This window comes from Callithrix jacchus, chromosome 5 (genome assembly GCF_049354715.1).
Source record: "Callithrix jacchus isolate 240 chromosome 5, calJac240_pri, whole genome shotgun sequence".
NCBI lineage: Eukaryota > Metazoa > Chordata > Mammalia > Primates > Cebidae > Callithrix > Callithrix jacchus.
Genome location: NC_133506.1, coordinates 87,247,219 through 87,274,815, shown reverse-complemented (window position 1 = coordinate 87,274,815; position 27,597 = coordinate 87,247,219). Strand labels below are relative to the sequence as shown.

The 27,597-nt window shown below is 34.7% G+C and overlaps 1 protein-coding gene across 5 annotated transcripts in view; it reads right to left on the bottom strand.

Annotated features, from left to right (window-relative positions):
- The window catches only part of EFCAB3 (EF-hand calcium binding domain 3), a 466,563-nt gene that overhangs the window by 395,414 nt on the left and 43,552 nt on the right, over nt 1–27,597 (bottom strand). For all 5 annotated transcript variants that reach the window (XM_035300329.3, XM_035300331.3, XM_078373418.1 and 2 more), the window contains exons 11-20: nt 23,324–23,821; nt 22,708–22,800; nt 20,366–20,503; nt 18,645–18,716; nt 15,357–15,500; nt 9,743–9,817; nt 7,879–8,022; nt 3,904–3,975; nt 1,702–1,845; nt 1,086–1,157 (exon numbers count right to left, since the gene is read on the bottom strand). In XM_035300329.3, coding sequence (XP_035156220.3) covers nt 1,086–1,157; nt 1,702–1,845; nt 3,904–3,975; nt 7,879–8,022; nt 9,743–9,817; nt 15,357–15,500; nt 18,645–18,716; nt 20,366–20,503; nt 22,708–22,800; nt 23,324–23,821 — 1,452 coding nt within the window. The remainder of the gene's footprint in view (nt 1–1,085; nt 1,158–1,701; nt 1,846–3,903; nt 3,976–7,878; nt 8,023–9,742; nt 9,818–15,356; nt 15,501–18,644; nt 18,717–20,365; nt 20,504–22,707; nt 22,801–23,323; nt 23,822–27,597) is intronic.

Sequence of the window (27,597 nt, the reverse complement as noted above, 5' to 3'; positions counted from 1 at the left end):
TAGTTTATATACATATATATGTATATTTAAGAATAAGAAAATAACCATATATACAAAAAATCAAAATAATTATAAGTACATAGAACTGTCCTAATATTCTAAGTCATTTTCAACCTCAATAAAATTTAAAATTTCCTATGAGAATCAAATTACCAAAATGACAAAATAAGACAAAAGATAGTAAAAAGCAATCCACCAAAAACAAAGTAAAAAAATCAATAATAAACTAGAAAAAAACCTGAAATGGGTAAGACAAAGTATTAATGCTCCTATCAGAATTTTTAATAAATAATAACCACTGTTAATGAAAGTGTGAATTTCCACAAATTTTTAGGAGGGTAATTAGGCAGTAGCTTGTTAAGCGTTTGCATCTAAAAATACTTTGGCCCAGCAAGTCCACTTCTAAGGAATTTGTCCTACAGAAAAATTGTGTGCAATGTGTACAAAGATATATGTACAAGGATACTCACCAAATGTTTGTTAATAGTAAAAAATGGCAATAGCCTAAATATTTATTAAAAGTTTTATAGACAAAATTATAGTACATTCCTCTAGCAGAATATTAGGCAGTCTTTTTTTTAAAAATGAGGTAGGTTTATATAATACAATGGAACAGAATTATATCTAAGATATACTGTCATATATTGCACACAAGTTGTGCAATATCATGGATGGATATAAAGAAGAAAGCCTAAAAGGATACCACCAAACCTTAATAGGGATATTTCTGGAGGGTGACGTTACAAGAATTGCACTTTATACTACATTCTTGGTCATTTAAATTTTTTACAACATTAAAAAGAACTATTCATTCATATATAATAAAGGTGTCTTATTTTAACTATTGGAAAAGATCATAGCCTTGTCATTTTCTCCAATCGCCAATCAAACATGTACAATTCTTAAATTTAAAAATAAAATGCAGGAAGTTCCCCATAACTGGAAGTGTTCAAGTACATATGAAACAAATATTTGGCACAGATACTATAAAGAAGATTTAAACACCAAATTTAGTGCTTTACTAGATGAACTTTGAATAAGTCCTGTATTGTTGCCTTCTAACAGTTTTACCATAAAGCTCTTACCAATATAATTGGAAAATTTCTGGGTGTCCCTCAAAGCCCTCATACAGTCTTTAATGTTCACCATGTTATCTTCTGCAACAAAAAGAGAGAGATGACAAACGAGAACCCCTGGACAAAGTAATACTTAAAGACTAGCATCAAAATCAGCATGTAACATATATTTCTTGAACATTTTATTTACAAGGCAATTTTAGATTCATTTCCATCCAGTAAGCATTGCAATAACCCTACAGTGTTGTAAGTATAGTAGTTCTGATTCTACCTACAATGGGAACTGAAGTACCAAGAAAGCCCCAGTAAACTTTGAGCAGTAATTTGGTCAAGGTAGAAAGCTAGGATTTCTATTCACAGAACTTGAATTCTTAAGATGTTCTTTATTCACTAAATCAAGATAGCAATGAGGAGAGAGGATTCTAACAAGCCCACTTTCACTAAATCTAGACCTGTTATATAAAAGTATTCTCATAACTGTGAAAGAGGACATTAAGAGGAAAGGCTCCGTTTCAAAGATTACATTTATAGTAATATAAGCAAATATCTATAGACCTTGCACATCTTCTTTATAGGTATTCATACAAAAAAAAAAAACTCTGAGAGTAATATTTAAAATGCTTACCAGAAACAAAATCTGATTGAAGAATTTTCTGTACTTCTTCTTTAGGTGACTTAATACCAATATTTCTTAGAAAGTCTTCCAAGTTCTTCTCAGCTATCATGTCACCTTCAAGCAAATCAGCAGCTAAGACAACTTCTTGTAACTCTACAAGTAGAAAAATGTTATTTAATAATTAAACTAACCTCTTGTTAAAAAAACAAAAGCAGCAGCCATCACTCAAGACATTTGTTAGTAGAAATCCATAGTTTATTATTACATCCTGAACGAGGAATAAGAAATCTCAAGAGAAATTCAGCCCTCATAGAATTCTATGACCAGAAGCACAATGTGCAAAGGGTTCTCTTGATCTATGATATTTCCCTGGTGCTTTTATAAAATTTGCACAACCAAAATCAGTCATATAGTGAAATTTTTTACTGCAATTATACAAAGTATTTTGCTATGGACCTCTAATGGAAGCAAACAAAATTAACTCATCAAGATATAGGCAAAATGACTTTCAGAATCATGAAAAATGCAAAATATGGGACAAGATTTACAAGGGCTCATTGCGTTATCCTTTTCAATTCCACCAGGACTCAATTGTACCCTATCATCTAAAATGTTGCTTCATTTCCAGCCCTGGTTAAGTCAGACCCACATTCAAATTCTGGCTCCAGGACATGTAACCTGGAACTAGGTAACTGTGAGCAAATTATTACTACTTAACCTCTCTTTCATCTAAAATGGGATAATACTAATATCTACCTCACAAGGTTGATGTGAACAGTAAATATAATAATGGATAAAAAGTACTTAAGACAGCATTAGGCATATAATAATGCCTCAATAAACGTCATAATTATAGAGTAAAATTAGTTTTACTGCTATTATTATTAAAACCAACAGAAACTAGCTGCAAATAGTAATCACAGTTTAAACTTTATATCCTACCTCACTTTCCTGTTTCCCTAACGTCACTGGGAGGCAACTACAGATGGCAATCTGAAATTGCTGACACCCAAAACAACTGTACCAGCTCTGCTTTTTTGTCTTAGCACTTGATTTCCTTTAAAAACAGTTTTCTTACACAACCACCCTGAGTGGAGTCTGCCCATCTTCCCATGCTCCACAGACTGTAGGACCAGGAAGCAGAATAGCATTTTCCTGTCTTTCTGCTGCTACTGTCAGGCCATTTTAGTTTCACCTTCAATCAAAACTTATCCTTCTCCCTTGAGGCTCAGGCCTGTCATTCAACTATGCCACTCTCCTGACAACATTATTGATTTACTGTCCAATCACTCCTTCACATTCTCTGAAGATTTTGGCACTTCAATCATAATCCTCCTTCTACCTCTCATCCCATTATCATCCAATGTCAATAAGGAAGAGCCTAGCCTCACATCAATCAGCAAGGTTACATAATCAAATATTCTAAGACCATGTTACATAAAGACCTTCTCAATTAACTGTCTTCAATTTATAGGAGCTTAAAGATCAGTTTAAAGTAGGCAATGGGTATTGTAACTTAGTCATCTAAATGGAGCCCCCTCCGAATCTAGTTCTTGGTCCGTATAATCAAATAGAACTAAATCACAGCTACTGAAAATTCTGGGAGGGACGGAGAAAGGGAGGGAGGGAAGGGAGGGAGGGAGGGAGGAGGAGGGAAACGGAAGAAATCAAGGATACATTCTGAAAGCCAAGCATATAGGAGCTTGGCTTTCAGAATGTATCCTTCATTATTAACTGATAAAGCTGGTATGCTATGTCTAGACTATTTAAAGAACTTGGAGGGGCCAAAAGAATAGGCATAGTATGAATAAAGTTCTATGCCTTCTTTCGATATCTACACGTGTAATTTTAAGGGAATATGGTCAGTGTCTGACCTTGTAGTTTAAGATTTTAAAGGTGGAATAGACAATTCTAGGTAACGATAAGGATTAAGGATAGCCATTGGTGTGGATAACTTTGGAAAAGAAATAAAGGCCTTTTGAAGTTAAGAGCTCTGAGGCTAGGCTCATCCTTATTGTCAGCCAGCTTTTAATCAAAACCAAGTTCCTATATGCCAGCCAACTTTTAATCAAAACTAAATTTTGTCTGTGTGTAAACATATCAGTCCCAACATGTTAACCAGAAATTAGCTGAACACATAACATTAAAAAACAAAAAACGAGTCCTTTCAATAAAAGTAAATCTAACCATTATAAATAATTCAGTACTTACCCTTTAACCTGGAAGCATCATGCATATTCTTTACTACTTTTGCAAATTCTTCGAATTGTACTTTATCGTCTTCTGTGAGGAAAAAAAAAATACTTTTAATAGACCAACCTCATTAAGCAAAAGTCATATCCAATAAAGCAACCTATAAAAATGTAAACCATTTGATGTACTCATAAGAATCATAGTTCCTTTTCATATTTTCAGTAACCAACAGATTAATTTTATGGAATTAATAAATATTAAGACTATAGAAGTCAGGCTGAGTTCTCAATCAATCAATGGAAATAACTCAATCCATATTCCCAAAATATGGATAAGATTCCGATCTGGCTTGAATGGATATCCCAAAACCAAGATATATTCCTAGATAAAATTAAGAGACATACCTCAGTCTTAGTTTTGTCTTTCAATTGTTTAAAGATACAAATTCTACCCTACAAAACTTTAAAGACTTCTTTCAGTGCCTGATAGGCCTATGACTATAATTTCTGACAGGTGTTTTCACCCATTTCTTACACAATACACAAGTACTAGATTACAAAGTTAAAGTGACAAGCACAGGAAGTAGAAATAGCTTTGTTTTTCCCACACAGGAATAAGGAAGCTTAGGATTTAGAAACACTGTAGTTTACTATCATAGAGTAGAACAATGCACAACAAGCAAAATGTGTCACCAGCAGATAAAAGCCTGAACAGGGCTTAAGTATATAGCTCCAATTAATGATGTGTCACCTTCTATCTACCTTGGCTTTAAATTAACACTTGAACTTTTAGGAACTATTCTCTACAGTAAAAACACATGTCTTTATTGCAGCATTCCTATATATTACTAACTGTAAAGGCTCTGCCCCTGATTCTGTGTTCTCTCTCTGATGGGAAAAAACGGTAGAGTAGTATAGAAAGTGTGCATTCCATTTCCCATGCTTCTTTTATACCTTTATACCACTCAGGATGGCTTTCCACTAGCCTCACATTAATCAGCAAGGTTACATAATCAAATATTCTAAGGCCATGTTACATAAAGACCTTCTCAATTAAGCATCTTCAATTTATAGGAGCTTCAAGATGAGCTTAAAGTAGGCAGCGGGTATTGTACCTCAGTCACCTAAATGGAGTCCCCTCCGAATCTAGTTCTTGGTACGTTTCATCAAGTAGAACTAAATCACAGCTACTGAAAATTCTGGGAGGGAGGGAAGGAGAGCGGGAGGGGAAGGAAAGGAGGGAGGGAGGGAAAGGGAAGAAAGGAAGCAGGGAGCCATCTGAGGTCAACAAAGATTCAGATCTGGCTTGAATGCATATTGCATAAAAAATCATGAAGATTAAGTTCAGAGTCGTGCTGCCAAGCAGAAAAAAAAACAGTTATTAAGCTAATTTCAACCACATCAGATATCAGAGTCAGGAGAAACAGAGAATATCAGTTTAAGATTAAAAATCTGAAACAAATAAAGCTGGAGAAACCACCAGCAGTGAAGAGAATGTGCCAGGCCTTAAATGCCTAACAATACCTATTAATAATCTCCTCCATCTAATTCTTAGCCTATAGATTCAGTGTCTCACATTCACCTTGACCATTTTCCATACCATCTTACATACTTTTGCTCAACACTGAATATAACTAGATATTTGGATAGCATTTCTGAATTTGCTGAGTGTAAATTACCCTTTCTATTTTTCAGTGCTTTTTTGTAATCATCATAAAACTATTTTTAATTTTAAATATATTTTAAAATATTAAGGAGTCAATATGAAATACCATCAATAACCAAGAACTCACTCTTCAATTTTACTAGAGAGAATCTGAATCTGTTGTTTTTTAGGTTTTTTTTTTTTTCCTTTTTAACAAAACCTGGTCAAAAGAATACCCTACATCAGTAATTTTAAGTTCTTCCTTATATTTCTAAGGTCTTGTGGAGTTGTTTCAGCAGTTCACTTGGTCATTTCTCCCACTCTGGTCAGAGAAGCTCAACTTTAATATTTTATATATTAGGATACTATATAAGATTTAATTTGGAAAAAAAGGATTCTGCTTTAACAATATCAAATATAAACAAAAATAACAAATCTCAAAATTTTACAAACCACTGCATTAAAATAAGAACTAAATACCTTTGTACTACGGGCACAATGTTAAAAGAAGAAAAGATATGATGAATGGGGTACAGATATAGTTTTCAATATCATGTGTATATTTAGACTTAAATGGTAAAATAATCTGCATTTTATATACTGTCTTTTGCTTCATAAGTACAGAATAATAAACACAGGCCTGGCATCGTAGCTCACGCTTGTAATCCCAGCACTTTGGGAGGCCGAGGCTGGTAGATCACCTGAGCTCAGAGCTTGAGACCAGCCTGGGCAACACGGCAAAACTCCATCTCTACAAAAAATTAGCTAGCCGTAGTGCTGTGCGCCTGTGGTCCCAGCTACTTGGAGGCTGAGGCAGCAGAACTGCTTGAACCCGGGAGGCAGAGGTTGCAGTGAGTTGAGATTGCACTCCAGCCTGGGTCACAAAGAAAGACCTTATCCCACCCCCCCCACCAAAAAAGAATAATAAACACAATATATGAGTTTTTACTAACATAATACTTTCCTAGTTATTTTCATATCTCAAAAAATAATACTTTATTGGTCTGGTTCAAATAAAAGCTATCTACTACTTTCTGAAGAACATGTTGCCTATAAATTCCATTAACATCAACAAAAGACCCTGAAGCACTGCCACAGAGAAAAAGGGAAGAAAATCTATATTATTGAGTAGAAATTAGCCTTCTTGTCAGGGGTGGTGGCTCATGCCTGTAATCCCAGCACAGCACTTTGGCAGGCCAAGGAGGGCAGATCACCTGAGCTTGGGAGTTCGAGACCAGACTGACCAACATGGAGAAACCCCATCTCTATTAAAAGTACAAAATTAGCTAGGCATGGTGGCACATGTCTGTAATCCCAGCTACTCAGGAAGCTGAGGCAGCTATTTGGGAATGGCTTGAACCTGGGAGGCAAAGGTTGTGGTGAGCAGATATTGCGCCACTGCACTCCAGCCTAGGCAGCAAGAGCAAGACTCCATCTCAAAAAAGAAAGAAAGAAAGAAAAGAAATTAGCCTTTTTTCATCAACCCTTTTCACCTCAAATCTCCCAATAAACAAAATAATCAATACAAAAAAAGTTCAATTTTGCTAGCCTCAACTAAACAGAAGCTTCATGGATGAAAAGGATAATAAACATGAGCACACTGTAAGGGATCTTTGTCAAAGAAAAAGACAGTTCTTTGACAAAGACCCCTGACAATGTGTTCATGTTACAAAGCTAGTTCTGTATAAACATTCCACATAAAAGAATAAAACTACTAGGCCCTTTTTTTAACTTCTGGGCACTAAGAATATGAAAGAGTAGAATGTCTACCTGTAGCCTGTGTACTCTTTGCTGCATGTAGAATATCAGCAGTAAATGATGGAGATTTACTTTAAATTTTTAGTCTATAGTCTTTGTTATACAATACTTTTTTGAACTTTGTTTTTATTTTGTTTACTTTTTTTAACTTCCTAAGTAGAGACAGTAGCTATTAGCAGGTGTATTTTTCTACCAAATTAAATAAAAGCCTATTTCAACAAAACAGTATGAATATTCCAAGTACTGTTATTATGGAATTTGAATAGATCTCTTAACACTTCCTAATCCTGCCCTCTGTGTTCATTGGGATACACCATTTTCTGGTAACATACCATGCAACTTGAAGGTACTCAATGCATATTTGATCAATTTAGAGTAATAATAAGTGATATAATAATTTTTTTAAGTTTTATATTGCATAGCCAAACAATCTGAACTTTCTTTATTTAGTATTTCCTAAATGCATATATTAGCATTTCAATCATATTGGAACACTCCATCTCACCAAGTACAAGATACATGACAAATAACAGTTGACAGAAAATGTAATATCTTTGTATACTTTTTAATTTTAGTATTTGTTACACTCACCATCAACTGTCACTACTTTCAACGCATCTAGGAACTCATCCTTTTTTAAATTATTATTCAAACTAGACAGAGTATTCCACAGGTCAGAAACACTCATCGTCTCCTTTCTGAGATTGTCGAGGGCTTCAATAGCATCAGGTAATACTAAAGGGTAGATAAAACACAAGTTTTACAAATGCTTATCCAAGAAGTTAATACAGTAAACTGTCATCTGGAAGTCAAAAATTAAGGTTTTTCTGGCTTAAAAGAATAATAAATATAGCATAAATGAATTGCCAACTTTCAAATATCAAAATATAATAAAATATTTAACCTCTAATATAATTATTTTTAAGGATCTTAAAATATTTTAAGAACTTACAGTGACCTCAACCATGAATAATCATTATAAATGATAATTGTGATTGAATTTAGATTTTTTTAAGTATGAATTCAGAAACATTTTCAATTGATAAAACAATTAAGAAGCTTTTGTTCTATATCCCTCCCTAAAATTTTCCTGTCTCCTACTTCCTCTTCTGTCTATCACAGTAGACAACAAAAAGATAGACTATTTCAATTCAAAATCATTGGAGCATTTTAAACAAGGGAGAGAAATTATCTTACTACAAATTTGTAAAAAGTCACTATGCTGCTATATAGAGAATGGATTCTCAGGAAGATTAGACAGTTAGGAAGGGTCAGTTAGTTAGACAGTTAGTGACCAAGATTTTATTTATAACTGTATAATCTTCATAGCTATGTGATTTTCTCCAGAAATGCTGTCAGATACAAGAAGGCAAGCAATTAGTTTCATTCTGGGTTGAGAGTTTTGCCAGATAGGTTCAACAAAAGTACACAGAGGCAAGATAGTCTAGGGTATTAGGTATATACAGGTAAGATAATTTAAACTGAACAGGAAGAAAAGTGAAAACAGGAGGAGATTGATGGATTAGGAGAAAGTGGAGGGGTAAACGACTGTAAGGTCTCAATCAGGTATGTGGAACCAATAAAGATGACATGCTCTGAGCAGTCTAATGAAGAAAAAAGAAGCAAACATAAACATGCAACATTAACAATGAGAAATGAAATATAATGACAGATAGACAAGGTAATATACTATATAACTCTGTGCTAAGATTTTAATCTCCATAAAACTGAAATTCCTAGGAAAAATGAAGTAACTGACAAAACAATATCTCTGTATGATGTACCATTGTATAGGAGACAAATTAAATCTTATATTGTGAGGTAAAAAGAGCTTCTACTTCAAATCTACTATTACCCAACATGTAAGCACAAAATAACACAATGTTACTTTTGGCCCCAATTTTTAGAATGCATACTAACTTCACTTCATTAAAAATATGCACGTGTGACCTTATATTTCTTTATGGTGAGCTTTTGAGTGGCAAAGCTATCTTTTTCATATTACCACACTTACAGCTTAAAATAAAGCCTACTACATATTAGCGGTTCATAAATGTTACTGAATAAATTGGAAGATGGAAAGAAATTGGAACAGATATAACCAGAAATTCTCATAGTAGTACTCAGCCACTAGTGGGTATCATTTTTCCCAAGTGAAAAGACATTTTAAATCTTTCCCCAAGATGAATGCTATACATAGTTCTAGCTCTCTATTACAAGTGTGCTAATGAAAAGTAAAATTATGATAGCTTTTAATTCACGTGCATGTAGAAGGCATTCTAGAATTAGGGGCAATTAGAGATTAAGGCCAGATATAGCAGCAGGAAGCCAGACATTTGTCTGATGACCTGCAGGATAACTAGCTCTATAAGAGACCAAAAGAGTATTTATGCTCTTCTAAAATCTATCAAACCATTTGGTCCATAAAAAGCAGAAGACATATATTAATACATACATAATTTTTCAGAGAAGCATTCTGTGTTGCTCATCATAGTATCACTGAATTCTTTAAAATTTACTTTTTCTATTTCTACAGGAAAAGAAACACATTTTCTTCAGTATCTTTTAAGTATTAAATTATCATGAAAAATATTCAATTATGTAAATAAGTTATATATTCAGAAATATATAATTACATCCATCAGGTAATACTAACCAATAAAAATACATAAGTATAAAGGGGAAAAGCAATTCAATTTACAGTAGAAAAGTAAATGCTGAAAAACACCAAGAAAACTGGTCAAAATTCTTCCAGTCCCTGTTAAACATACATAATATTTTTAATTTTATTTTTATTTCTTTATTTTTGAGATGGAGTCTCACTCACTCTGCTGCCCACGTTGGAGTACAGTGATGCAATCTCAGCTCACTGCAACCTCCACCTCCCAGGTTCAAGTGATTCTCCTGCCTCAGTCTCCCAAGTAGCTGGGATTACAGCTGTGTCACCACACCGGCTAATTTTTGTGTTTTTAGTAGAGATGGCGTTTCCATTGTATGAATACACAATGATGTATACCACAATTTATTTATACATTCTGTGGATGAATGTCATGTTGTTTTCTTTCTCCGTTTTTGCCATTAAGATCAGTGCTGCCATGAACATTCCTGAATATGTTTCCTAGTACTTAAGTGCAAGAGATTTTCTAGGATTTATAGCTATGAATAGTATTTCTAAACCAAGGGATGTGCAAACTTTACAAGATACTACATATTGTTTTCCAAAGTGGTTTTACCACTTTCACCATATTTACCAATACTTAGATTAACATATTTCTTAGTTTTTCCCAATTTAGTGGACATAAAAATTTATCTCATGAGCCAGGCATGGTAGCTTGTGCCTCAAGAAGCTGAGGTGGGAGATTTGCTTGAGCCCAGGAGTTTGAGGCCAAAAGATCTGTCTTTTTTTTAAGTATCTCATTATGACCTAAAATTTGCATTTCCCTAATTACTAATGATGTTGAGAACCTTTTCATGTGATCATTAGCAACTTGTGGAAATTTTTTATAATTTCTATTGAGTTGTTAGTTTGTAAAAGGTGCCTATATACTCTCTACAATAATCATCGCTGTTCTAAGTGTTGCAAATATCCAGTTTGTGGCTTATATTTTATTCTTTTTGACGTATCTTTTAACAAAGTGAAGCTCTTAATGTAGTCAAAATTATCAATCTTTTCCAGTTTCTTGTTTTCTATCTTTAAAAATCCTTCCTAAGTCAGAAAATTTTTCTTCTATTTGTTTTCTAAAACTTAGTTTCACACCTGGAAATTTCAATTGAATATGGTATGAGACAGGCATCTAACTCTATTCTTACCATTCGAATAAGTAATTATTTCAGTAACATTTATTAAATGGTCCTTCTTTTCCCAGTGACCCACCACTTTATCATATATATTGCCATGTATGTTTGTGGATATGTTTGGAAGTTCCTTATCTTGTCCCATTGGTAAATTTCTCTATCCCTGTACCATTCTCATACTTGTTTAATCACTATAGCTTTATCAGGAGTATTTATATCCAGGAGAGCAAGTTCCCCCACAATCCTCACTCCCCCCCACACATATTTCCACAAATGTTCTTCTTCAGGAATGTTTTAGCTATTCTTAGCCTTTGGTCATTCATATAAATATTAGAATTAGCTTACAGAAAAGTCAGAGTTTTATTAGAATTCTTTTGAATAAATAGGTTAATTAGAGAATTGACCGTCTTGGGTCTCTGAATCCACAAACATGGGATACCTCCTTATTTATCTAGATTTTAATGTCTTCACAAAGTCTTATTTTCTCTATACAGGTATTATACAACTTAGATTTGTTCCTTTTTTTACTTTTTACTATGGAAAACATTAAATATATACAAAATAAAAAGCTAGTGTAATATGTCCATGTACTATCTCTAGCATCAACAATTATCAACTTATAGACATGGTTATTTCACCTATAACTCCCATCTCCTGTCTAGCCACTTTCACCCTTTCCCTTTAGAAGAGCTGCTGCTAGGTTATATGGGCACAGATACTCAAAACTGATATACCTTTATTGTGAATTGTAGGCTTTGACATAATAATGAATCCTTATTTCCCCCATTTAATGCTTTTCAGGTAGCATTAAAGAAGAATGACTTCTACTTTGTCAGATAGCAATATCACAAATTCTGCTTTCTTTTTGTTTGCCTAAGACTACTTAAAAAATAAATTTAAGCAGTGTCTAGAGGAAAATACATAGCAATAGGTGCCCACATGAGAAGAGTGGAGAGATCCAAAATTGACACCCTATCGTCAAAATTGAAAGAAAGAGAGGAGCAAGATCCAAAAAACTCAAAACCTAGCAGAAGACAAGAAATAACTAAGATCAGAGCAGAAATGAAAGAGACAGAGACACAAACAACCCTTCAAAAAATCAATAAATCCAAGAGCTGGTTTTTTGAAAAGATCAACAAAATAGACCACTAGCCAGACTGATAAAAAAGAAAAGAGAGAATAACCAAATAGATGCAATAATAAACGATAAAGGGGAAATCACCACAGATTCCACAGAAATTCAAACCATCATCAGAGAATATTACAAACAACTCTATGCGCATAAACTAGTAAACCTGGAAGAAATGGATAAATTCCTGGACACCTGTGTCTTCCCAAGCCTAAACCAGGAGGAAGCCGAAACTATGAATAGACCAATAACAAGGTCTGAAGTTGAGGCAGCAATTAAGAGCCTACCACACAAAAAAGCCCAGGTCCAGATGGGTTCACAGCCAAATTCTACCAGACAGACAAAGAGGAGCTGGTACCATTCCTTCTGAAACTATTCCAAATAATCCAAAAAGAGGGAATCCTTCCCAAATCATTTTATGAGACCAACATCATCCTGATACCCAAACCCAGCAGAGACTCAACAAGAAAAAAAAACTTCAGGCCAATATCCATGATGAACATAGATGCAAAAATCTTCAATAAAATATTGGCAAGCCGACTGCAACAGCACATCATGATCAAGTAGGATTCATCCCGGGGATGCAAGGCTGGTTCAACATACGCAAGTCTATAAACGTAATTCACCACATAAACAGAACCAAAAACAAAAACCACATGATTATCTCAATTGATGCAGAGAAGGCATTTGACAAAATTCAACAGCCCTTTATGCTAAAACCTCAATAAACTCGGTATCGATGGAACGTATCTCAAAATAATAAAAGCTAATTATGACAAACCAACAGCCAATATCATACTGAATGGGCAAAAACTGGAAGCATTCCCTTTGAAATTCAGCACTAGACAAGGATGCCCTCTCTCACCACTCCTATTCAATATAGTACTGGAAGTTCTAGCCAAAGCAATCAGGCAAGAAAAAGAAATAAAGGGTATTCAAATAGGAAAGGAGGAAGCCAAATTGTCTCTATTTGTGGATGACATGATAGTATACCTAGAAGACCCCATCGTCTCAGCCCAAAAACTCCTGAAACTGATAAGCAACTTCAGCAAAGTCTCAGGATATAAAATCAATGTGCAAAAATCACAAGCATTCCTATACACCAATATCAGACTTAAAGAGAGCCAAATCAAGAACGAACTGCCATTCATAATTGCTACAAAGAGAATAAAATACCTAGGAATACAATTTACAAGGAACGTAAGGGTCCTCTTCAAGGAAAACTACAAACCACTGCTCAACAAAGTAAGAGAGGACACAAACAGATGGAGAAACATTCCATGTTCATGGTTAGGAAGAATCAATATCGTGAAAATGGCCAAACTGCTCAAAGTAATTTGCAGACTCGACACTATCCCCATCAAGCTACCATTGACTTTCTTCACAGAACTGGAAAAAAACCACCATGAACTTCATATGGAACCAAAAGAGAGTCCGCATAGCCAAGTCAATTCTAAGCAAAAAGAACATAGTGGGAGGCATCATACTACCAGACTTCAAACTATACTATAAGGCTACAGTAATCAAAACAGCATGGTACTGGTACCAAAACAGAGATATAGACCAATGGAACAAAACAGAGGCAACAGAGGCAACACAACATATCTACAAGCATACGATCTTTGATAAACCTGAAAAAAACAAGCAATGGGGAAAGGACTCCCTGTTAAATAAATAGTGTTGGGGAAACTGGCTAGCCATGTGCAGGAAGCAGAAACTGGACCCCTGCCTGACACCTTACACTAAAATTAACTCCAGATGGATTAAAGACTTAAACATAAGACCTGGCACCATAAAAACCCTAGAAGAAAATCTAGGCAAAACCATTCAGGACATAGGAGTAGGCAAGGACTTCATGACCAAAACACCAAAAGCATTGGCAACAAAAGCCAAAATAGACAAATGGGACTTAATCAAACTCCACAGCCTCTGCATGGCAAAAGAAACAGTCACTAGAGTGAATCGGCAACCAACAGAATGGGAAAAAATTTCTGTAGTTTACCCATCAGACAAAGGGCTGATATCTAGAATTTATAAAGAACTCAGATTTACAAGAAAAAAACAAACAAAAATGGGCAAAGGATATGAACAGACACTTTACAAAGGAAGACATACATGAGGCCAACAAACATATGAAAAAATGCTCATCATCACTGGTCATTAAAGAGATGCAAATTAAAAACACATTGAGATACCATCTCACGCCAGTTAGAATGGCAATCATTAAAAAATCTGGAGACAACAGATGCTGGAGAGGATGTGGAGAAATAAGAACACTTTTACACTGCTGGTGGGAGTGTAAATTAGTTCAACCATTGTGGAAGACAGTGTGGCGATTCCTCAAGGCCTTAGAAATAGAAATTCCATTTGACCCAGCAATCCCATTACTGGGTATATATCCAAAGGACTATAAATCGTTCTACTATAAGGACACATGCACATGAATGTTCATTGCAGCACTGTTTATAATAGCAAAGACCTGGAACCAACCCAAATGCCCATTGATGATAGACTGGACTGGGAAAATGTGGCACATATACACCATGGAATATTATGCAGCAATCAAAAATGATGAGTTCGTGTCCTTTGTAGGCACATGGATGAATCTGGAGAACATCATTCTCAGCAAACTGACACAAGAACAGAAAATGAAATACCGCATATTCTCACTCATAGGCGGGTGATGAACAATGAGAACACATGGACACAGGGAAGGGAGTGCTACACACTGGGGTCTATTGGGGGGAATAGGGGAGGGACAGTAGGGGGGGAGCTAGGGAAGGATAGCATGGGGAGAAATGCCAAATATGGGTGAAGGGGAGGAAGGCAACAAAACACACTGCCATGTGTGTACCTAGGCAACTATCTTGCACGTTCTGCACATGTACCCCAAAACCTAAAATGCAATTTAAAAAAAAAAAAAGAAAAAAGAAATTTAAACATTTTTTTAATTAAAAAGACTATTAATACTGGTCATTTCTAAATAATGGGCTTTTGAGTGTTTTGTTGTACTTGTGAGTATTTTCATAATTTTTGTATTAATTTTTTATAATAAAAAATTAATCATTTTTCTAAGGAAAAAAATAACAAGTTGACCCTCCTTCCAGATGTGTCAACACAGTTTGCCTGAAAATATATCACTCACCACCAGCTTCAGTCGATTCTGTGATCTTCTTAAATTCTGGCTTAGAAAGGTAAATACCAAAATTTTGAAGACAAGTATTTAGATCCTCATAATCCACATCTTTATCTTTAATTTTATCAGTGGCTTTAATGACACCAGGCAACACTGAAAATAAAGGAGTATGCTAATAAGAATTAAATATAAGTAAAAATAAAATACCACTAATAAGATGAATTTTAGTTCTAATGCTAAATTAACAAAAATATAAATCACTTCAGCAATGTTATATACTAAAAGCACCTAGTATTTGCTACCACAATAGGGTGACTGCAGTCAAAAATAAGTTGTACATTTAAAAATAAGTATGAGTATAATTGGATTGTTTGTAACACAAAGGACAAATGCTTAAGGTGATGGTTATCTCATTTACCCTAACGTGATTATTATGCATTGCACACCTATATCAAAATATTTCATGTAACCCATAAATATATATACCTACTATGACCCACAAAAATTAAAAATATAAAATAAAAGGATTATTGAGTTTCAACTAAACACCAAAATTGGTTCCAGCAAAAACCACATGATCATCTCAATAAATGCAGAAACAGCACTTGACAAAATCCAACAGGAATTAATGATAACAACTCTCAATAAGCTAGGAAAAGTAGAGAACTTTCTTGAACTGATGAAGGGCATCTATGAAACACCCACACTTTTACACTGTTGGTGGGAGTGTACATTAGTTCGACCATTGTGGAAGACAGTGTGGTGATTCCTCAAGGACCTAGAAATAGAAATTCCATTTGACCCAGTAATCCCATTACTGGGCATATACCAAAAGGATTATAAATCGTTCTGTTATAAAGACACATGCACATGTATGTTCATTGCAGCACTGTTTACAATAGCAAAGACTTGGAACCAACCCAAATGCCCATCAATGATCGACTAGACAAGGAAAATGTGGCACATATACACCATGGAATACTATTCAGCCATAAAAAATGATGAGTTCATGTCCTTTGTAGGGACATGGATGAATCTGGAAACCATCATTCTCAGCAAACTGAAGCAAAAACAGAAAATCAAACACCACATGTTCTCACTCATAGACAGGTGTTGAACAAATGAGAACACATGGACACAGGGAGAGGAGCATCAAACACTGGGGTCCAGAGGGGAGGGGCACACAGGGGAGGAACAGCAGGGGATGGCGAGGGTGGGGAGGGATAACATGGGGAGAAATGCCAGATATAGGTGACGGGGGGATGGAAGCAGCAAACCATATTGCAATATATGTACCTATGCAACAATCCTGCATGATCTGCACATGTACCCCAGAACCTAAAGTACAATAAATATTTTTTAATAATTAAAAAATATGCTATGCAAAGTGAAGAAGGTCAGGTACAAAAGACTATACTATTATATAATTTCACTTAAATTAAATGTCAAAAATAGGCAAATCTGTAGAGACAGGATGTACATGCAGATAAACAGTTGCCTGGGAGTGGAAGGCTGGATTAACTAAAAATGGGAAATGGGCATGAGAGAATAAACAGGAGTGATAGAAATGTTATAAAATTGGATTGTGTCCACTTCTGAATATATACTAAAAAGAATTAAAAGCAGGAGCTTAAAGAGATATTTGCATACCATGTTCACAGCAGCACTATTCCCAGTACCAACCTAAATGTCCATCAACTAATAAACAAACAAAATATGCTATATACATATAACAGACTATTAATTAGCTTTTTAAAACAATTGGCCGGGCACGGTGGCTCACGCCTGTAATCCCAGCACTTTGGGAGGCCGAGGCGGGTGGATCACGAGGTCAAGAGATCGAGAGCATCCTGGTCGAAATGGTGAAACCCCGTCTCTACTAAAGATACAAAAAATTAGCTGGGCATGGTGGCGCGTGCCTGTAATCCCAGCTACTCGGGAGGCTGAGGCAGGAGAATTGCCTGAACCCAGGAGGCGGAAGTTGCGGTGAGCCGAGATTGCGCCATTGCACTCCAGCCTGGGTAAAAAGAGCGAAACTCCGTCTCAAAAAAAACAATTAAATTCTGACACATGCTACACATGGATAAATCTTGAGGATATTATGCTAAGTGAAATAAGTCAGTCACAAAAAGACAAATACTTATGATTCCTCTCAGATATGTAGAATAGTAAAATTCATTGAAATAGAAAATAAAATTGTGGTTGTCAGAGGCTGAATGGGAACTTGTGTTGCAAGATTAAAAAGTTGTGGAGATTGGTTGCTAATTCAATAGCTGCTGCTATTGAAATGATTAAGAAGGTAAATTGTATGTTATATGTTATTCACCACAATTAAAAATAAAATTAAAAATTAAAAAATAGCACAATGGGGGAAAAATCATCAGGTATGACCAAGACATTTATACTTCACAAGAATAACCATAGAACAATGACTGAGTGAATGAATGGTTACATGAAGCATTCAAGAAATCTACTTGCTTACAAACTGAACATAAAGAAACATTTATTTAAAATAAATCTATTTGCTAATATTGTTTTCAAAAAATCCAGACATTTCAGCACTTACATCCATCAGAAATGATAAATTACAATGCAGCTTTTAACCTAAGTCTCTTCATGTAAGTATAAAAGGAAATCTTTTGCTTTGTACTTTTTTCCTTATCTGGGGAATTTTTTTGGAAAGAGACAAAAAGTTTATCTTTCTTTTTCAGCATATGTATAAACAGAAAAAAATAAAATAGCAAGCCTTAATATCTTTCATTTATCATTTTAATCTTACTAAAAAGTATTTAATCATTTAAAAATTGCAAGCAAAAAAAGGATATTGTGGTAACAGCTGTACAACTCAATAAATTCAATAAAAATCAGTGGACGAGTGAATTTTATATACATAAATTATAACTTGATAAAGCTGTTTTTTAAAATTTGCCATATCAAAGGTGAATCAAACCAGTATTTCATTCAAACAAGTCCATTGAAAAAAAATAGAAACCAAATCACCCATCAATTCCTAATCAATATGGCTAACTACCTATTTGATCTCCTCATTGTCATTATCACCATACATTTATGCAGTACTCTTCAGCTTGCAAAATTCACATGACAACTCTGTGAGGTAAACAAGTTAGCTATTATTACCCTGACATAGCAAGTTTTAAAAAACTGGCAATTGACTTGCCTAAGAGTAACACAACTATTAAGTATCCATCCAAAAGCAAGCCCAGTTTTATTGAATCCAATTCTTCTCAACACATTTCTCTTTCCTCTAAATCATTTTAAAACAAATTTCCTACTTACCATTGCATCTAGTAACACTTCTCTCCTTGGTGAGAGCACTTGTAAAGTCACCTAACTTCACCATTCCATTTTCTGTTTTTAAAAAAAGAGTTTAGATTACACATTCTGGTGTATTTTTGCATAAAGGTAAATTTACATTTTAATACAATGTGTGTGTGTGTGTGTGTGTGTGTGTGTGTGTGTGTGTGTGTGTGTGTGTTAGATCTTATGTTTAAGTCTTCAATCCATCTGGAGTTAATTTTAGTGTAAGGTATCAGGAAAGGGTACAGTTTCTGCTTTCTGCACACTATTAGCCAGTTATCCCAACACCATTTATTAAACAGGGAATCCTTTCCCCATTGCTTGTTTTTGTCAGGTTTGTCAAAGATCAGATGGTTATAGATGTGCGGCGTTGCTTCCAAGGCCTCTGTTCTGTTCCATTGGTCTATATCTCTGTTTTGGTACCAGTACCATGCTGTTTTGATTACCGTAGCTTTCTAATACAACTACTTTTAAAACTTATTTAATCCTTCATTTCATCATCCTATTTCTCCTTCATATCATGTCTCTTACGATAGTTCTTTCTAGATTATGTCAGTTCATTTCAACAATTATTGAGAGCTTCTTAGTACCAAGAATCATGCTAGGTACCGAGAATACAAAAATAAGAAAGATACAATCCCTGCTTTTTCAATATCTATTACATGCAAAGGACTGGGTTAAATATTAATTCCTTAACAGATATAGAAAAAAAGAAAGATGTCCATATAGACAGACCATGAGAGAGTTAAGGAGTCTATTTCATACCATCTTGAAGTCCCACTTACTATGCTATCCATTAAGACACCTTAACAATACTAACCAACCCTGACAGAACCAAGTATCCCCATCCCTAACTCCCTAATATTCGTGTGGTCCAATGTTTGACCTATTTTTAGATATAAACCCTCACAGTGATCATGTCAATTTTGATAAGCAGCAAAAAGGGCCCAATAATTTAAGTGCCACCACTCTCTCTATATTTTTTAATTGAATCTTCTTTCAGATTGGCCTTAGCTAAGAAATTGTACCCAGATTCTGAGGATTCATTTCTAATGTTATTCCGAAATCAGTCTTTCCCCAAAATATCTCTTTCCTCTCCTCAATTGAACTTCTGTTGTGGAAAAGTCATAGTTACTAATAAAAACAACTTCTCTAGTATAAACACCCTTCCTAGAAACTTAAACTCTGCCTTTAACTTAGGCTGGTGACTGGGGTATGCCATTCAACATCTAAATGTTAATGTTAATTAACTGCATGGCTTAATTGTTAAGCATCACTGGATCTAACTCTACCTGTATTTTGTAATCTCCAATTACTAATCTTTGGACTCTTGGGCTATTTGCTTAGAAATTTCTGTATCCCTTAGATATTGTGGTCTTACTGTCTGAACCTCGCTACAACTGGATCAGTTTCCCCAGTACCACCCTACTATTAATAGCCACAGCTAGGGATAGTGATGAAGAGCTTTACTGAAATGATTTGGAACTATGAAAGGCCTACACCCTCTATACCCATCCATTTGGTCAGAACTTACAGGAATTTTTTTTTTTTACTATTTTCCATTTTTATATCTGAATTTTCTTAAGAATGGCCCAGTCTGTCCCATTCCTAATTTCTAATTGAGAGGAACTCTTCCAATATTTAATACTATCCCATAAAATATCTAATTTTCTCGGAAACCAGTGTTATCAGTCTCTCACCATTTCTAGTAGTGTCTGTCACAATCTTCTGGAATTCTTTATCCAATAAAGTATTTCTTACTGAAGGCAAAATAGACTGAAGTCCTTCTGCTGCAAAGTAATTTTCTTGAGGTTCACTGACAGCTTCAGGAAAGTTTTCTAAATATACAAAATGTAGAAAACTATTAGGCAACCGAATTTACATGTCAAAAGGAATAATTAATACTCAAAAGCTTTAGAAATCAGAGAACAAGTTTTATCTATTTTATATTACCTTAGAGATTTTACAGGACTGCTTATCTCTCCATATCCTGTTATATATTATATTTAATCTCTCTCTTATAACTCAAACACAGAACTGTCTTAACATTCTATAAACACTGATAAACTACTTGTTTGGAGGAACAGCCTGTTCCAGTGGCCCAGCCAATGCTGCTTGCTTCTAATTAAAATTAATGGGACCAGGCATGATGGCTCACACCTGTAATCCAAGCACTTTTGAAAGCTGAGGTAGGTGGGTCACTCAAGGTCAAGAGTTTGAGACTTGCCTGGCCAACATGGTGAAACCCTGTCTCTACTAAAAATACAAAAATTAGCCAGGTATGATGGTGCATGTCTGTAGTCCCAGCTACTCTAGAGGCTGAGGTGGGAGGATCACTTGAACCCAGGAAGCAGAGGTCGCAGTGGGCTATTGCACCCTGCACTGTAGCCTATGTGTATGTGTATAAAATTAATGAGTCCAAAAAATAAAAAACCAAAGTGTTTTGTTTAAATTGAAGAATTTCAAACAAAAACGTAGAGTTCTTTACCTTCCCATTAATTTACTCTACCATGTTTTCTGTTCATAACCTTCAAAAAATAAAATCTTGGAAGCAAATAGACATGGACATCATGAGCTTCTTACTATGATGCACTGACATGGGTACAATATCACTTCTGAGGTAATCTGACCAAAAATATATAAACTAAATTTATTTGTGAAGGAATAAAAGAAAAATTGAAAATGAAGAGCATTATACAAGATGACTAGTCAATATTCTTCAAAGGTGTCAAGGTCATGAATGATTGAGGAACCATCCCAGCTTGAAGGAGACTAAGGACAAGTGACAGCTAAATGTAATGGGTGATTCTGGATTAGATCCTGGAATTGAAAAAGAACATTCATGGAACAACGGACAAAATTTGAATAAGATCTGTAGCTCAGTAAGTAGTATTGCATCAGTGTTAATTTCCTGGTTTAGATCATGTACTATGGTTATGTAATATCTTAATACTTGAGAAAGCTAGATAGAGAGTACAAACATACGGAAATGTTTGTACTATTTTTGTGTCTCTTAAGAATGTAAAATTATTTAAAAATGAAAAGTTAGAATTGCTTTAATATAAATCATAAGGTAGTCATATTCCATAAAAGCTCAATTACCATCAATTTGTTTTGGGAAGTTATGCCAGAGAAACTATTTCATACTTCTCTATATTCAGAGCACTAAGTGTGGCAGTGGTAGGTGACATTATTTTATTTTAGTGACATGAGAAAGGTAGATATTATTTTCTTCTGATGGCCTCTTCTACCCATGTCTGTCTGCTGTTTCATTACTCTTTTAACCTAAGGTTTTAATTCTTATTGAAATAAAAGGAATTCCCAGAAATACAAATGAGGCACAAAGTAGCAGCAGTGCATTGGTAAAGGAATCAAAATCAGGATGATCATCACCGTGCCTCCTTAATAGATCAGATTTTTTCCCATTGAGTTATTTGAATTATGCATTAATGTATGAATCACAGATTTTTCACTAAACAATCATTTTACCTATTACCTTAAATACTAAATGTAATACAAAGGTCAGTAAGTTTTTTTTTACAGAATAAATATGACTTAAGTAACTTCAGCAGAGGACTACAAGGAGGGAATGTTTAATCAGGTTCCACATACAGTGTTTCTGTGATAAAAGTAGCACAGGGAGAGAAAATATATTGGTTGGGAAACCACTGCTCATCTTTGAGAAAACTCATACAGACTTGGAGACCTAGATACATAGTATAATTTTTTCCTAATATTCTCCTTCCATAAGAGATAATACCTGAAGTACTATGAATATTATAGAAATTACAGCACTCTAAGCAAAAATTTCACATAGATTTCCTACTTGTTTAAACATTTAATAAATTATAAAATAAACATTTCCAAAAGACGCCAGGCCTTGTACTTTCTAGGGAATGTTAACGACTCTAATTAATCACTGAACAAGCTTCTCAGGAAAAGTTAAGTTCTTCCCTAAAGGGGGCATCTGGAAAGGAATTATCATCAAAATCACAATATTGTCTATCTGTCAGAAGTGGCAAGCTGGACAGGTGGCTCATACCTGTAATCACAGCACCTTGGGAGGCCAAGACGGGAGCACTGCTTGGGGTCAGGAGTTCAAGACCAGCCTTGGCAACATAGTGGGACATGGTCTCTACAACAACAACAACAAAAGTTAGCTGGGGGTGGTGGCATATACCTATGCTCTCAGCTATGTGGGAGACTGAGGAGGTAGGAGGATCATTTGAACACAAAAGGTCAAGGATGCAGTGAGCTAGGATTATGCCACTACACTCCCGGCTGGGTGACAGAAAGAGATTCTGACTCAAAAAAATAAATAACAAATAAACATACAATTCAGTGGCATTGGTCACATTTACAAAGTTGTGCAACTATCACTACTGTACATTTCCAGAATTTTTGCCTAGCATGGTAGTTCATGCCTGTAATCCCAGCAGTTTGGGAGGCCAGCACAGGAGGATTGCTTGAGGCCAGGGATTTGAGACCAGCCTGGGCAACCCTATCTCTATAAATAATTTTTAAATTAAAAAAAAAAAAAAGAAGTGGTGGTTACCCAAGGTATTAGCAATTGAAATGCTTGTAACTATCTAATAATCAATTCATTCTATTTATTTCTGAGATGACTGAAGAACTCAAGAACCTAGATTTTTACTTACCCAAAGCATTAAGTGCAGTTTTTTCCATAGACGAAACTTGTTTTAGGAGGCTGGAACAATTTCTCACACCTGACTTCTGAAATTTGGGGATACTAGAAATACTACTTTTGTCCATAGACTTGCTGAGGCTTGCACTACTCTTCAAGCTTTGTGGTTTAGACTTTGAGTCATGAATTTCACCCTTCTCTGAATGTTTTTTAAAGTTTATGCCATTCTTTGAATATGGTTCTTGGACTCCTACATTACTGCTGCCTACTCCACCCAGAAATTTTCTTATTTCCCAAGCATGTTTTGATCTTTTAGATTCAAGGCCATCAGTCTCCTCCATAATTTTGCTAGAATATTGGTGGCTTTTTTTATTTAACTTTTTGGATATTGAAGGTTCCGGGAGTTTGGAAAACAAACTGTTTTTCTTCTTACATTGTAGATAGCATCCTGCTACACTTGATAACTTTCTGTCTGAAGTAACTTCATCCGAAGTTGATCCCTCTGTAATTGCTAAATAAGAGAAACATATAATTATTTCATTTACCTGTATAATTTGCAATGCATTTCAAAAATAACAACTAAGTCCTCATGAAAGCTATTCAAAACATTATCAGTTGCTTAAATATATAAAACAAATGAAAAAATTAAAGAACTGACAGTAAAAAGATTGAACTATTAACTAGGTCAAATTTAATATGCTGCTTTAATATATTTAAATATTCCCATCCAAAGCTATTTAAAGTTACACTGAAACTAAAATGGTAGCCTAATGAAGCATATGGTTCTCATTCCCCACTCCTTCCCAATTAACAAAGATAATAGATTAATAAGCTAATACAGATGGAAATTTCTTACTTATAAAAGTACAGAACTATGAGGAAAGGGAGGATTTTATTTATAAAATTAGAATCTAAGTAATTACTCTCCTAAATATTCTTGGTATTTGTGGAGGGAAAAATAACTTCATATATAAAATAACATCTTTAGAAAAATATTAACACAATGCCCCAGACTAGGACTTCATTTACAAAATTTATCTGATGGTTCAGAATATTATCTTACATTTGAATAACACATTTTAAGGTATTTCAAATGTTATAATATTTGATCCTCAAAACAACTTTATGAGACTGTCAAGCTCCCAAGCTCAAAAAAGAAAAAAATAATTAGACATAAAAAGACAGAGCAGCAGTATAATCTCAACTATGAAGAAATTTTGCCTAGAGGAAATAAAAACACTTCTTATCTTAGACTCTATGAGAATAAACAATTATATGAAAATATTTGAATATTAAAGTCTGGAAATATTTAAATATCATGGTATATATGTATCTCTAAGTGCTATCTATCAAAGAAATAGGTTAGTGAATGGGTAAAAATATAATATTCGACACTTCTGATTTAGGCTTTGGGTCCACACCAAATAGCCTACCCAGAATCTCTGGATGGGCTGACAGATTAAGGGCTTTCCCAGGCCTTGAAATGTAGAGACATCAACATAAGGCAACAAGAAACATGAAAAACCAAGAAGACAAAATACCACCAAAAGAGTACAATAATCTCCTGACAGTTGACCCCCAAAGAAATAAAGATATAGAAACTTCCTGACAGAATTCAAATTAATTGTCTAGAGAAAGTTCAGGGAATAAAATAAATGACATGCAGAGAAAAAAATTCAATGGAATCAGGAAAACAATAAATTACCAAAAATAAAATTTTAGAGACACCCTGAAATTACACAAAAGAAAATAAATAAAAATCAAGAGCTGAAAAGTGTAATGAAAGAAATAAAAAATGCAATAGAGAACATCAACAGCATAATTGATCAAGCACAAGAATGAATCTGTGAACCTGAAGGAAAACTATTTGAAAATATATAGTCTGAGGAGGATAAAAGAAAAAAAAAGAATGAAAAATAATGAGGAAAGCTTACAAGATTGATGGAACAGCATCCAAAGAGAAAACGGTCAAGTTATAAGAGTTTAAGAAGGAAAAGAGAAAGACAAAAGAGTAGAAAACTTATATAAAGAAGAACAGAAAACAGTTCAAATTTGGGCAAATTACGTAAATATCCTGGTACAGGAAGGCCAAATGCCTCCAATCAGATCAATTCAAACAAGACTACACAAAGACATTATAATCAAACTGTCAAATATCAAAAACAAAAGGAAGATTCTGAAAATAGCAAGAGAAAAGTAAATGACACATACGTTCCAATAAGGACAGCAAATATTTCAGCAGACACCTTATGGGTTCATAGAGAATGGGACAATATATTCAAAGTACTGAAGGAAATAAACTGCCAGCAATAATACTGTACCTAGAAAAACTGTCCTTCAGAAATGAAGACAAGATAAAGATTTTCCCAGACAAAAGCTGAAGGAGTTCGTCCCCCAGATTTGTCTTACATGAAATGTCAAAAAGAGTTCTTCAAGTCAAAATAACAGAATGCTGATTAGTAACACAAAAACATATAAATGTATAAAACTTACTGGTAAAAGTAAGTACACAGTCAAAATCAGAATAGACTAATACTGTAATGGTGGCGTGCACTTCATTTACATAGTATGAAGGTTAAAAATAATAAAAGCTACAATGATTTATTAAGGGAAACAATATAAAAATCTGCAAATTGTGACATCAAAAATTTTAAATGCAGGAGAGATGAGATAAAAGCACAGTTTGTTTGTGCAAGCAAACTTAACTTGCTATCAGCTTAAAATTGCCTGTCATAACTACAAGATATTTTGTAAGCTTCAGAGTAGCCACAGATCAAAAACCTATAGTAAATACACAAAAGATAAAAAGTTAAAAAAAATCAATAGAGAAATTCCAATCACAAAAGAAGAGAGAAATAAGGAAACAAAGGATCTATGAAACAAGCAGAAAACAATGGACAAAATGTCAGTAGTAAATCCTTCCATATCAATAATTACCTTGAATGTAAATGAATTAAAATATCCAGTGCAAACACATAGAGTGCCATGTGGAACTGTGAGTCAAGTAAATGTCTTTACTTTATAAATTATCCAGTCTCAGATATGTCTTTATTAGTAGCATGAGAGCAGACTAATACAGCAACCAAAACAGTATGTATAAAAATAGACAGAGAGGCTGGGCACAGTGGCTCACACCTGTAATCCCAGCACTTTGGGAGGCTGAGGCAGGTGGATCATTTGAGATCAGAAGTTCAAGACCAGCCTGACCAATATGGTGAAACCCAGTCTCTACTAAAAATACAAAAATTAGCCAGGCATGGTGGCACGTGCCTGTAATCCCAGCTACTCAAGAGGCTGAGGCAGGAGAATCGCTTGAACCCAGGAGGCAGAGGTTGCAGTGAGCTGAGATGCCTCACTGCACTCCAGCCTAGGAAACAGAGTGAGACTCTGTCTCAAAAGAATAATAATAATAGACATAGAGACCAATGAAACAGAATAAAGAATCCGGAAATAAAGTTACATATTTACAGTAAACTGATCAACTGTTTGTTTACAGCCAAACAGCTTTGTTGCAACAAAGCCAACAAAGCAGTCAAGAATATACATTGAGGAAAGAATACACTCTTCAATAAATAGTGCTGGGGAAAGTGGATAACCATATGCAGAAGAATTAAACTAAACCTCTATCTCTCATCATATGCAAAAAACAACTCAAGCTGGATTAAAGACTGAAACATAAGACCTAAAACTAAATAACTGTTTGATGATAACATAGGGATAAGTCTATAGGACACTGGTCTAGGCAAAGATTTTATGACTAAGATCTCAAAAGCACCAGCAACAAAAACAAAAATAGACAAATGGGACTATAAACTAAACTAAAAAGCTAAATTAAACTAAAAAGCTAAAAGCTATATTAAACTAAAAAGGTTCTGCACAGCAAAAGAAATAATAGAATGAGGAGATAACCTCTTGAATGGAAGAAAATATTGGCAAACTTCATCTGAGAAGGAACTAATATCCAGAATATATAAGGAATTCAAATAACTCAACAGCTAAAAAAACAAAAAAATTAAAAACTGGGCAAAGAGCTGGGTGTGGTGGCTCACACTTGTAATCCCAACACTTTGGGAGGCAGGTGGATCACCTAAGGTCAGGAGTTCAAGACCAGTCTGACCAACATGGTGAAACCTTGTCTCTACTAAAAATACAAAACTAGCTGGGTTTGATGGTGCATGTCTGTAAACCCAGCTACTTGGGAGGCTGAGGCAAGAGGATCACTTAAGTCCCAGAGATGGAGGTTGTAGTGAGCAAAGATTGTGCCATTGCACTCCAGCCTGGGCAACA